General features: G+C 35.7%; 1 protein-coding gene across 1 annotated transcript; it reads left to right on the forward strand.

Annotated features, from left to right (window-relative positions):
* Window positions 1-6,605: 6,605 nt before the first annotated feature.
* On the forward strand, window positions 6,606-12,116 carry LOC112009090 (chorismate mutase 1, chloroplastic). Its single transcript, XM_024041438.2, has 6 exons — window positions 6,606-6,972; window positions 8,115-8,340; window positions 8,430-8,516; window positions 8,869-9,012; window positions 11,384-11,476; window positions 11,620-12,116. The coding sequence occupies exons 1-6, from the start codon at window positions 6,788-6,790 to the stop codon at window positions 11,854-11,856; spliced, it is 972 nt and encodes a 323-aa protein (XP_023897206.1). The 5' UTR covers window positions 6,606-6,787; the 3' UTR covers window positions 11,857-12,116.
* Window positions 12,117-13,761: the final 1,645 nt, after the last annotated feature.

Raw genomic sequence — 13,761 nt, forward strand, 5'->3', positions numbered from 1 at the left:
AGCTAGCAAGATCATTATGGTGCCAAGACATGCTCATGAATATAGTGAGTAATGAGGGATATTTCAGATAGTATGAGTAATGAGAGTCATTGGAGAGTAGTATGAATAATGAGTGGGAGTGTATAGTATGACTGCTGGGACTTTTTGCTGGGGGTAGTTGAATATCTTTGAGTAGAGCTATGAGGAGTGTTTTCAAGTCAGGAGCTAGGAAACTTCGTTTCTAAGCTTAAAACTAAGAACTCAGTGACTTTTTAGAGCTTAGAGAAGGCTTTTTGTAGAGAGGTTACGGAAAAATCTTGGTGTGTAGCTTAGTGAGTTAGTTGTTGAAGCATTACTGGAGAATCCCATTTATAGTTGGGTTTTAGGGGGTAATTAGCAAATAATCTTTAATAATCTTTCTCAATCTTTAGAAAATCCTTAGAGAATCATTCTTAGGATTTTTAGCTAAGAGTAGTAAGCTTAACTTTTAGAAGGTTCTTGCTGTTTTAGGTAGTAATAGCTGGGTTTCTAGCTTAGCATTGAATGCTCATTAGCCTTGGTTGATGGGATTAGAGCATGCTTTAGGCTAATGATCTTGGTTATGCTACAACTAGAATCAGAGCTCCCTAGGGCAATTTGTGTCACCCCAAGCCAAGTGTCAACCTTAGAGCCCTTGCTGGGAACTCTGCTGGGATCCCCTTGGTACCCTCCAAACCACATTTTCCTAAGTTTCCCCATTTGGGGTTCATGTGCTTGGTCCATGAACCAGAGAATACACATTTTTAGTATGAAAATGAGCTGATTTTATGTCGTTTCAAGAGCTTCATTGCCCTGGTCATGGCAGCTTTGGGTTCTTGACTGAATGAATTGAAGGAGAAAGAAGTGACAACTAGCTGAAACTTTCCCAGCTTTCTATCACATCACCTTCAGCTTTATGTCACTTGAGAAATGATGAGATTTCAGCTTGTGGAGAAAGGATTCATCCCCTGGTGGACACGTGTCTGTTTTCTAATCTGATTGGACAAGTTGGGACTTTATGGGAAGGGGCTCCAACTGTTCAATTGTTGCTGAAATTTGGCTGACCAGTTCACGTGTTTTCCAATTACTGATATTTGTGTGTAGGCTAGCCTAACCCAGCTGGGCTTTGTAGATAAGCTTGCTTGGGCTTGGGCTTGGTTAACCCTACAAAGTGAGTAGTTTTTCCATGGGTGATATTCATAGGCTTTGTAGTTAGTTGATTATGGAAAGAATAGACATAGTTCCTATAAATTTTGTGAAAGCAATTTTTTTTGAGAGATAAATAATTTATATTTCCCATGAGTGGGATTTTAGCATATGTAAAATAGGTGTCAAAATAATACTTTGACTTTGTAAATGTGTGCCAAAATAGTATTTTGGCTTTATGAAATAGTTGTAAAATTAATAATGGTGCCAAATATTAATGTTTGGGCTTTGAGCATAAAGTAATTGTTTTTGCCAAAATAGCATTTTGGGTTTTGGAAAATAAGTGTCAAATTAGCATTTAGGCTTTATAAGATAGTTGCCAAAATAATATTTGGGTTTTATGAGATAGTGTAAAGATAGTTGCCAAGTTGGCATTTGGGCTTTGTAAAAATAGCGCCAAATTAGTATTTGGGCTTTGTAAAGATAGTTGCCAAATATCTGGATTTTGTGAAAATAGTGCCAAATTAGTATTTGGGCTTTGTAAAGATAGTTGCCAAATTAATATTTGGGCTTTGTGAAAATAGCGCCAAATTAGTATTTGAGTTTTGTAAAGATAGTTGCCAAATTAATATTTGGGCTTTGCGAAAATAGCGCCAAATTAGTATTTGGGCTTTGTAAAAATAGTTACCAAATTAATATTTGGACTTTGTGAAAATAACGCCAAATTAGTATTTGGGCTTTGTAAAGATAGTTGCCAAATTAATATTTGGGCTTTGTGAAAATAGTGCCAAATTTGTATTTGGGCTAATATTTGGGCTTTGTAAAAAAATGATTTTGAGATTTTGTAAAATATTGCCGTGTAGCAACGTGCTTAGTAAATGGTGCCGTGTAGCAACGAGTTTTAAAGGTGCCATGTAGCAACGGGCTTTAAGGTACCATGTAGCAACGGGCTTAGTAAATGGTGTTGTGTAGCAACGGGCAACAGGTTTAAAGGTGCTGTATAGCAACAAGTTTAGTAAATGTTGCCGTGTAGTAACGGGCTTAGTAAATGATATTGTTGGGCCTTTTTGGGTTTTGCCCACAAGGTAAATGAGTTTGGGATTTTTTTGTGAGGATAGCATAGTTTTGTGACCCAATTTTCCTAGTAACATGATGAGTATTTTTGTGAAAAATTCTAGTTGGGTAATATGTGGGATATAATATGTAATATTTGTGAGAATGCCCAAGGCAATTTATGGGCTTGTGTATGGAGTATTTGTGAAGGGCCAATAGTATAGAGAATATTTGGGTAATATGTATATGAGAATATTTATGTGGGTTTGGAATAATGTGTGGGCTCATGTGGGTATTTTTGCGAGTGGGTTAATAAAATCAAGGCTCAAAAATTTGTACCTCAACAATTTCCTTCCTCGGGTTGGCCAAGGAGCAATTGTTTCTTGAGAAATACACTTCTCGGTTTTACACAGTTCTCTTTCTCTCTCTATCACTACTTCTCTTTTTGAACTTTTTCCGACCCTCATCAAGTATGACCTTCCTTCCTATTTATGGCCATTTGAATTGCATCCCAGCCTTCCACTTGGAGGGCTATCGATCTTTCTTTGGATACTTGTCCCATCATTGCCTTGCCAGTGGTGGTAGAGTAGATTACAAGCTGTGAAGGCACTGTTCAAGGGTCATTTTGCCATTAATGTGGCAGGGTAAGTTGGTGCAATGCCTTGAATGTGGAGGTGATAGATGCTTTCTCTAGAAGTTTCCTCCTACTCTTATTCGCAAGTCACAATAATCCTTCTCGGCTTCCAAACCCCTAGCCTTTATACCTTATCTCCCATCTCCCCAAGAGTATCTGCTTCTTGGCTTCCTCAGGCGAATTACCATTCTCGATTTCCCTGATCCATCTAGCGTTTTGGTTGTTCTGATTAAGCTGGGCCTGATTCGATGAATAGTCGAGCCCAATTATACCTTGGGTGGGTCCCGTTGATGGTTCTTTCTCTTCGGGCTTCCTCCCCCCCCCCCTCCCCCCCCCATCCCCCCCCCCCCCCCCCCCCCCACCCCACACACACACACACACACACATATATATATCAATGTATTTTCATATCAAGGTATAATAAACATATCAAGGTATTTTCATATTGAGGAAATTAAAGACTATCTATAGTGTAAAATGCATAATATGATTTGTGTATATGAACGTTTGCTTACTTCTTCACTTCAAGCTAAATTATTTCCTTGGGTTCTTTATTTTCATTCTTCGTCCCTCTCTTTTGTTTGTAAGTCATCTTTTGTTTGTAGCCATAATGGTTGTTACTTGTAAAATGCAAAATGGTGTTTCACACATACTAGGTTATTGTAGAGAGGAATTATTTGGGGGTAATTGCAACATATTGGCTTAAGTTTTTGAACCTATGACCTCATAGATATCATGAAACTTTATGAACCATTAAGCCAATCATTTAGAGTTTGTTTGCTTTAATTTCAATGACTAGTTATTGTAAAGCTTTGTTTGTGAATGTGGAAATCGTATGCAGTAATCTTCATTGGGAAGATACATATTTTTCCAAGTGTACGCTTGATGCTTAATATGGCCACCATCTTCATTCTAAGAGTCTTTTGGCTGAATATTGTATAAAATGATGTTTATTTGTGATATACTGATATGGGCATAGTTCAAACTTATTTGGGAAACTGAGGAAAGATGTGAATTTTGGTAATGCCATTATTGAAATTTTGAGAAAAAAGTTTGTAAGAGAGAGGAGAGAGACATGATGTGTCAGAGAGAAAAAAAAAATTGTGGCAATACCATTGCTGAAATTTTGAGAAAAAAGTTTTGAAGAGAGAGGAGAGAGACATGATGTGTTGAGAGAAAAAAATATTGAATTGTGCCAATACCATTGCCGAAATTAGGAGAGAGAAAAAATTTGCAATTGTGTCAATTCAATTGCCGAAATATGAGAGGAACAGTAAAAAGAAGAACTTGGAATTTCAGTAGAAATTTAGAAAATTTTGGGGCCCACAAGGAGAGAGAATTAGTGGAGGGAGGAGAGAATATTTGGTAAAAATTGGTTGTGATTGGTTTTTGACAAGAATAGAACCTCTCAGATTGGATGAGTTAAGTTAAGCATCAACCACTTAGATTCACTAAGCTTTGTTGTTTGTAATGAAAGCTAATAATATTTACTCCAAATGTTGATAGTAGCTACAATTACTTTTCTAAGATTTGTAGCTTTTAAAAAAATTGGATGTGGCTGTACAATACACCACACTTTATTTTCAGTATTGGAAGCTAAAATTATTTATTCTTAGATGAGTTAAATATTTCAACAAATTTCTTTTTTAATTATTTAAAGGATAATTATGACAAAAAACAGATATGTTTGAAGCTTAGAGGTTAAATCCATATTTAATATTAACTAAATACAAAAAATATAATAAGTTTGTAAATGTTAATAACCTTAATTTAAAAAATATTCACTAAAATTTAAATGATTTTCAAAAATATTACACAAGTTAGAAAAAAAGAAGATAATATAATCAATACTTCAAGTACATTGCATGATTGCTAAACAAACAAATAATTTCAAATTTATAGAAAATTTTATCTTCTATTTTAAGAGAAGACTAATTACAATAAAATTTTACAATAGAACTATAAATATATTAATTTTAATAAAAATTAAAAAAATTATTTATTTTATTGATATATGCAGCCACATCCAATTTTTTTAAAAGCTACAAATCTTAAAGGAAGAAATTGTAGCTACTATCAATATTTGGAGTAAATTTTATTAGCTTTCATTACAAACAACAAAACTTAGCGTAGCCAAGTAGTTGTTCCTATACTTAGAGCATCTCCAGCAAACTAGCCAAATTTTTGTACTGTTTGGCTAATGAACAGTGACATTTAGCTTTTGTCTACACACTTTTCAAATACACTTTCCAACAGACTCTCTATCACATTCTCTATCTCATTTAAATATTATTTCTTTATTCATTATTTATTCTTTTTTTAACAACTACACATATTCCAACATTTTTTTACTCAACACATCATTATTATAATAGAAAAAATGTATTTGAAGAATGAACAGTAGCCCATCAGACTTGATGGGCTACTGTTCATTAGCCAAAAAAAAAAAAAAATTCATGTTTGCCGAAGCTGTCGGAGTATCCACAGTGCACCTCATTCTCCAAATTTTAGCTACTAGAGCCGGATACCCAAACCGTTGGAGATGCTCTTAACTCACCCAATTTGAGAGGTTCAAAATTTCAAATTCTCTTTTTTTACTGTTCAGCAATGGTATTGCCACAATTCAAAAAAAAAAAAAATCTCTCTGTCACATTATGTCTCTCTCCTCTCTCTTACTTTTTCTCAAAATTTCCGGTAATGGCATTACCTAAATTCGTATCTCTCCTCATTTTCTCAAATAAGTTTGAAATAGTGCCTATATCACAAATAAACTTCATTTTATATGATATGCAGCCAAAAGACTCATAATCTAAGGTAATTGAATTGATATAATTAGACAAATAAACTGATTATCAAAAAAAGAAATTAGACAAAAAAACTATTTCCACCCTTATAATATTTTCTTCCATATAGGAGATTGCGTAGCAAGTAGTTTAATTAATTTCCCTGCTTCCTTGTCAAACATCGCAAAAACTGCACTTTATAATATTAATACGTCTCCAACTTGCATTTTGATCTTGAATCTTTAAAAAATAATTTTTTTTTCCTGAAGAAAGGGAAGGAAAACCAAAGTTAATTAGTTGGTTCTTGACTATTAGGATGATTGGTTTGGTGGGTGGGTGGGTAAAAAAAAAAAAAAAAAAATTCTCTCTGTCACATTATGTCTCTCTCCTCTCTCTTACTTTTTTTTCAGAATTTCCGGTAATGACATTTCTGAAATCCGTATCTCTCCTCATTTTCTCAAATAAGTTTGAAATAGTGCCTCTATCACAAATAAACTTCATTTTATATAATATGCAGCCAAAAGACTCATAATCTAAGGTAATTGAATTGATATAATTAGACAAATAAACTGATTATCAAAAAAAGAAATTAGACAAAAAAACTATTTCCACCCTTATAATATTTTCTTCCATATAGGAGATTGCGTAGCAAGTAGTTTAATTAATTTCCCTGCTTCCTTGTCAAACATCGCAAAAATTGCAGTTTATAATATTAATTCGTCTCCAACTTGCATTTTGAGCTTGAATCTTTAAAAAATAATTTTTTTTTTCCAGAAGAAAGGGAAGGAAAACCAAAGTTAATTAGTTGGTTCTTGACTATTAGGATGATTGGTTTGGTGGGTGGGATAGGTGGGGTTGGGGGATATTCCTCACGATTTTTAGTTTACAAACCAAAAGTAACAGTGTCAAACATTGCACAAACGCAACGGAGGAGAATAATGTGTCAAACTCAAAAGTGTCACGTTGCGTTTAGGTGTAGCGTAGATTGCCAACTCTCTCCATTCACCCAACACACCTACTACCCCTTTGTCCTCTCTCACTGTCTCTCACCCAACCCCAAAGCACTAAAACTAAAACAGGCCCAAACAACATAACGTCCTTTGTCTTTGTCTTGGGTTTTAACGGGTTTCTCTTTTCGTTGTTCCTTGCCATTTAAGCTCTCTCCTTCTTTTCAATGGAGGCCAAGCTGTTAGGAGTTGCCTCTCCTGCCATTACAGCTCCTTCTCATACTTCCAGATTTTCGAGACCCATTTCCCCTTTTGTCCACCAGACCAGGCAGAATCTCTCTTTCAGCTTCCGAGGTTCAAGCTTGTCCAAAAGAGGCATTCAATCTGTACAAGCTGCTGCAACTTCCGCTGGGTACGAGAACACCAACCGTTTTCTCTAATTTTGTTCATTTTCGGAATCCAGCTTGTTTTGATTATTAATAAATAAATAAATAAATAATTATAGCTTTTTATCTTTGGTTTTACACAGTTTATGGCACTTGTTGTCGTCATTGTTGGTTGTCTTTGCCTTATGATTTCACTTGTATTTTTGTGTGTGGTTCTACTTGCATAAGCATTCATATTAACATTTAAACATTATGGTCGATGATCTGATCAGTTTTGCATCCCAATGAGCTTCATAAATCTAGGCTGAAATGCTTGCAATTAAGTTCAAGTTTGACTTTCCTCTTCAAATTTAGAAAGTTGCATTTTTGTCCTCGAAAAGTTTCAATTTTGTCGGTCTGTCCATTTAGCCTAAACCTTATTTTATCCCACATATGCATTTTCTTTAACAACAGTTAGATGGGATTCTCTTTCTCAAAAAGAAAAAAAAAAACAGTTAGATGGGATTTTATTAAAAAAAAAAAACAGTTAGATGGGAAGATGGAAGTGGTACTTTTTAATTTTTATTTTTTTAAATTCCAACTTTTTAAATTTGAGGAACAAAATCAACTTGGACAAGATTTCAAAGGCTTATTCTTAATTGCAACAGTTAGTAGTTAAACTTATATTTTATGCTTGTTTTATGGTTTGTTTTCTTGATTTATTTGTTTGTAACCATGTTTCTAAGTAAGTAGAGTTAGGCGATTCAACCTCTTCTCTGCAACAGGTGCTCCTCATTTTATATAGTACTTCTTGTACTTCCATTTCACTCATTAAAATATATATATATATATATATATAAACAATGCTAATACCAAAATGTATGCAAAACGCAGCTTCATTTGTCCCCCTTGATTGGTTTAAGATTTTCCGAAACTAGTTGCTTAAATATATCAATGCATCCATGGTTCTTTTGTAGGACTTCTTGATCAACCAGATAGCTATTGGTTTCTTGCATCAAATTATTGGTAACAGTCCACTTTGTTGTTGTGCTAGCATGTCTTCCTGCAATCGTTGTACATACATGTAAAATTCTTGCGAGAATGAAAATATTATAGAATACAGTTTCAGTGTCCTGTGGATGGATTTGGGCATCTTGTTTCTCATTTTTGGTGGTTTCTTTTTATGTAGATCATTGGCAATAAAGAAACGGGTGGATGTGAGTGATAACTTGACACTAGAGGGTATAAGAAATTCCTTAATTCGACAAGAGGATAGCATTATATTTAGCCTTTTGGAGAGAGCTCAATATTGTTATAATGCGGATACATACGACCCTGATGCTTTCTCCATGGATGGGTTCCATGGCTCTTTGGTTGAATACATAGTCAAAGAAACTGAAAAGCTTCATGCTCAGGTATGTTAAACCTCTGGAAAAAAAAGGAATAGTTGAAATGAAGGTTGGGTTTTTGAAGGCAATTTGATTAACTTCTCATTGCACATTAGGTGGGTAGATACAAGAGCCCTGATGAGCATCCTTTTTTCCCTGATGACCTCCCAGACCCATTGTTGCCACCTTTGCAATACCCACAGGTAAGAATAGTATTAAAGAGTAAAAAATGAATAATAATCTGGAAGGGGGAAGAAGGGGAAATTCAATAATGTTCATTTGCTTGCTTCATGAAAAGTCAACAATCCTTCTATAAATTTCACACTAGTTGAGTTCAAAGTATATTTAGGTTGCAAAATTGATGTAAAGATAAGTCTTCTCTTTTGTTAGTTATAATTAATGAAATTTTTCTTAAAGGATAACCCTGAGAACATTCCTGACTCTCTCTCTCTCTTTCTCTCTGTGCAGTTAGATTTTTATTAACATAATTGCTAGTTGTTTTTTCATTTCCCCTTATTCTCTGCCATTTTGATCCGGTTCCAAACTTGCAAACAGGTGCTACATCCTTTTGCTGACTCAATTAATATAAATAAGAAAGTCTGGGACATGTATTTTAGAGATCTTATCTCAAGATTAGTCGAGGAAGGGGATGATGGCAATTGTGGATCAACTGCTGTTTGTGACACAATGTGCTTGCAGGTATTCATTTTGATCAATTTATACATGTATTAACAAACTTCAAATTTAATTTGGATGAGTATAATAGTATGAATTCTACTATAATAAGTGCAACTCAGGGACTTACTCTGTCTTTATGGTCCCCTGAATTAATTATCTTATGCATCTTGCATCTTTTGGTAAATGTTCCCCTTGTATCTCAACTTTGCTTCTCTCTCTCTCTCTCTCTCTCTCTTTCTCTCTCTCTCTCTCTCTCTATTCTTTGTGCACTTGTATACTTTGTATTACTTTTGTTCATGGAAGAAATTGTGACTGTTTGACTACCACGGGTAAATCAAGCAGCACAAGTCAAATCTCCCTAATAGAGCATCTAATGAGAGCTTTTCCCTTATTTGAGCAACATTGAGATTTTCCGAGTGAAAAGCATTTGGCAGTTAAGGTGGGGTCAAATGCAAAACAGTAAATGCAGTTCCTTAGACCTTCCTGAGTTTAGGGCATTTTTTGGTCTGAATGCAGAACTACCAGGATAGGTCCCTTAGCACCACCTACTGTTGGCTAAAATTCAAGATAAGCCCCTCTTCTCACACATGAACCCATAAAAATATGGCATTATTTCAGAGAGCTTTGATATGAGGATAAAGCCTGCCATAACATAATCTCAAATGTAGAAGACTTATACTTTTAATCCATGTAGGCCAACCTCCGGAACAAGACTTGCCAGTGCTGATGCTGGTTAAGATTCTTCTTAAAAAGTTACTATATTATTAGCCACCTTAAATGGTAGCCTGCTATACATTGTTATACATAGACCTGTACCTGCTGTCAATAGTGAGTTTTTTCTTTTGCCAAATGCTTGAGCCGTTAGACTAGGGTCAATTTGTTTATTTTGGTAGATTCATTAGGAAGTAAAAAATTTCAAATCTCTGTTGGAAATACTAAGTGTAAGATCTTTATTCTTTAACATAATAATTCATCTTGGCAAAATTCAAAAGTCCTCATTTCTTACAGTGGGATCCATCTTGCCTGCCTTGGATGAGTTTCCTGTAACCCAAGTAAGTGAGATGACATTGGTGTTGGCTGTTTTAATCTGGTTTGGATTCAAAAAGTAAAGAAAGCTTATCCTTTTTTGGTATAATTCTGGCCTTATTATTAATAATGGAGTCCCTTATGTGAAGCGACTCCTTTTGGTTGTGCTTATAAAAACTGCATTGTGGGATTAGGAGTTTGTTTCTTGGCAATTATGCCTATTTGTATGGTGCAAGAGATGTAAAGTTAGTATAGGAACTAAAACTTAACTTCTCGGGATTCAGAACATCAAAGAGAGAGTACATTTTTATGATGTCTGTCATTGGCATGCAACTCGTGTTCCATGATGTTCTCATATGATTTCTCTCTTTATCCACTTCATAGTAGTGGCCTACCATATACAAGCTTTAGTGTGAAAATATATGTAATCATAGTATACTGTTAGGAATCCATGGGTAGAACTCACTCTTGAAAAGCTTATAAACACATGGTTAAGCTTATACTTAATCTATGTGGTACATTAAGATCATAACATACCACCACAATGGCTTACTCTAGCGACACTGACCCGATGGTAGCCCTTTCTCTTTTGGTGGCTCCACTCACCTATTAATTATTGGTGGTTGGCTCTGATATCAAATGTTAAGAACCCGTGGATAGAACTCACTCTTGAAAACCGGCTTGCAAGGGGAGATAAACACATGATTAAACTTATACTTAATACATGTGGGACACTAGGATCATAACATATATTGTATTCCGGGTTTAGTAACCACATGATGTGTTTGAGGTATTGCATCCACTATCTGGTGAAAGCTTTCTTCCTTAAGCATCCTCCACATATTCATTCCTTGCACTTTTGAAGATAAAAGAAAATCATGTATTGGTCCTGGCAATTCCATTTTATGTAAAGAAATAAATAAATCTCTATATATTAACATGTTATCTACCTCCCTTGTCTCATTTACAGCAATATATAAGTTTGAAAAATATGCAATTTTCATACATCTGGTGTGTGGGTGAATTAATTATGGACACTTTTTTACGATGATGGTGGATAAGCCCAACCAACTCATTTTTCACACTCCTTAACTATATTTTGACTAAAATTTTAATATGTATTGACTAAATGCATAAAAGATTCTCTCTTGACATATCTAATTGTTTGCACTATGTTGTGTAAATGTTATGTTCATAGTATATTAACTGTAGGTAAACTCCAAAGCATATCTATTAATGCAGTTTTCAAACACAGCAATTTGTGGCATTATTGCATCCCTATGAACAGTACTCTTGTCAAAAGAAGGGGAACAAGATCTCTCTCTCTCTCACACTGTGCATTGAGGCATACTTGTTATGATTGCAGGCTCTATCAAAGAGAATCCATTATGGTAAATATGTAGCGGAGGCAAAATTTCAAGCCTCTCCAGATGCATATGAAGCTGCCATTAGGGCACAGGTACATAACCTTTCTTAGATGCATTCCTACTTTACTTCTCCTGTGCAATTTTTTGGGTGTGATTTGCATTTCTGAATCTTTCACTTATAGTTTCTTTTGTTTTTATTTTTATTTTTTTGGGGCCGTTGTGTTGGATTTTGCAGGACAGTCAAACACTGATGGATATGCTGACATACCCAGAAGTTGAAGAGGCAATTAGAAAGAGAGTAGAAATGAAGGCGAAAACTTATGCCCAAGAGGTGACAATGAGTGTAGAAGGAGATGAAGCTGAACCGGTTTACAAAATAGAGCCAAGCTTGGTTGCTGATCTATATGGGGGCTGGATCATGCCATTGACAAAGGAAGTTCAAGTTGAGTACCTGCTTAGAAGATTGGATTGAATGGTGTTCCAGTCACTTTCTCCCACTATTTATGATATATATTTTTTTTAGTATCGTCTACCATATATGATGAGATGGAGAATCAGAAACTCTTTACTGATAGTGGTTTTCGGTGATTGTCTTTGTAATTATTGTATGTAAGAGGCTCTAAGATGCATTAATAGTGAATTTGTGATGTAAAACAAGCAGATAGGGTGATGTGAATTTTTATTTCAAATGATATAAATTTCCAAAATGGGTGCAGCTGGAATTTATTCAAATTCTTCTGTGAATTGGTTACTTGAGTTTTCTTAATTTAGAAGTAACTAGTCGCTAACTTGCGCAGTGCATGACATTATTTTGATGGGTTAGTCATGTTCAAATATGTGGAATCTGTTATATGTTTGTTGTCTACTATTACATTAGGTATATTACAATAATAGGTATTAACATCACAACATTTATAAAATTCCAGCATGTATATAATTAGTAATAAGTTTGATGTAGTTGTCTTTGCGACATTTGCGAAGCATTTGGATTGGAAGACTCTTTTCTTCTAATTTTAGAATTTCAACAGTTATGGGAGAAGTCAATGGAGAATTATTAGTTGAAGTTTATGTTATTTCTATTTTCTGTTATTATTAAGAAGTGATAAGGAAAATTTTCAACATAAAAATCATCTAACTCTTCAACCCATCGGGATGGAAATACCTCACCTAATGACTCGTTGGTGGATACCTCATTCCACCTCTGCAAAAACCCAACGATACAACCTTCCCCAACAACCAACCACTTCATAAAAGACCTGTCGGGCACCACACGATTGGTCTCAATAGTTGGCGCGCACATAAAGACCAAAGTATAGCTTGGGAGTGTAGCATGACATAGGGGTTGAGGGTGCTTGATGGATGAATAGCATGCCCGGAGGACGGTTATGCATACCAACATATGGCTAGCATAAACCAGACGGACGGTTATGCATACCAACAATGGAACACATTAGGTCCCACGAAGCTCTTACATGTTGTCCACTCATGAATCCCTACATGGAAATAACTTGTGTACCACGCCCTAAGACCCTATTACACATTCATATCTTCCTAATATGGGAAGAAAAGCCTTAGGATCTTGGAGCCTTAACTCCGCAATCTTCTTTACAAGGAAAGCCCCTATATTCAAGGGATCTCAGTCAGCTCTACACCACTATATAAAAATCGAGCACTCACTTCCTCGAGGTATGTGAAATTATCCTAGCTCTTGCATCCTTAAGTTCTTGAAGATTCTTCTATCACTGACTTAACCTTTGGAGGGTCTTTGGTCGGCATCCCATTGGTGCTCTCTGTAGGTTCTTTACCTTTTTGTTATTTAGGTACCCCCATTAGAGTGTTTGTGGACGATCAGCTCACTGACGATTTTTGTATATCATCAATTGGTGTCGTCTGTGGGAACAAGTGCTTAGCCATATCACCGCTTCTAAGACAAAGAGTTACGTGGTCCAAACGCGATCAATGGCTACCATTAACCAGGAGATTAGGAATCCCTCCAATGCATTGGAAAGATAAGTACAAACCCTCGCCACTGTGGTTTAGCATCTCACCCAACGCAACTAGTAGTTGGAGCAACAACTGAACAAAAGGAATGAGCAATGTCCCAACGATCAACATGATGAAAGGGGCAATAGTGAGCGCAACAACAGCCACCCCCCCAACGAAGGGATGACAGGAGAGGAAGATCGGAAAGAAAGTAATGCCGCAAGTAGACGAGATCAACAAGACACTGATCGTCCGTCCGAGCTAGAAATCGGCGCGATCTACATGGCGCAGGACATGTAGATGATGAAGGAGAAGATAGACATGATGATGAACGCCATAAGGGGATGAGTATCCATCAACCTAGACGAGCTAGTCCATCGGACTGACTTACCCT

Source organism: Quercus suber, unplaced genomic scaffold, assembly GCF_002906115.3.
Source record: "Quercus suber isolate HL8 unplaced genomic scaffold, Cork oak 2.0 scaffold_340, whole genome shotgun sequence".
Classification (NCBI taxonomy): domain Eukaryota; kingdom Viridiplantae; phylum Streptophyta; class Magnoliopsida; order Fagales; family Fagaceae; genus Quercus; species Quercus suber.

Bases quoted from the DNA above. Each gene is read 5' to 3' on its own strand.
- LOC112009090 (XM_024041438.2), top strand. From the start codon at position 6,788: ATGGAGGCCAAGCTGTTAGGAGTTGCCTCTCCTGCCATTACAGCTCCT. The intron at 8,341-8,429 runs GTATGTTAAACC...ATTGCACATTAG, and splicing joins CTGAAAAGCTTCATGCTCAG to GTGGGTAGATACAAGAGCCC. The intron at 9,013-11,383 runs GTATTCATTTTG...TTATGATTGCAG, and splicing joins GTGACACAATGTGCTTGCAG to GCTCTATCAAAGAGAATCCA.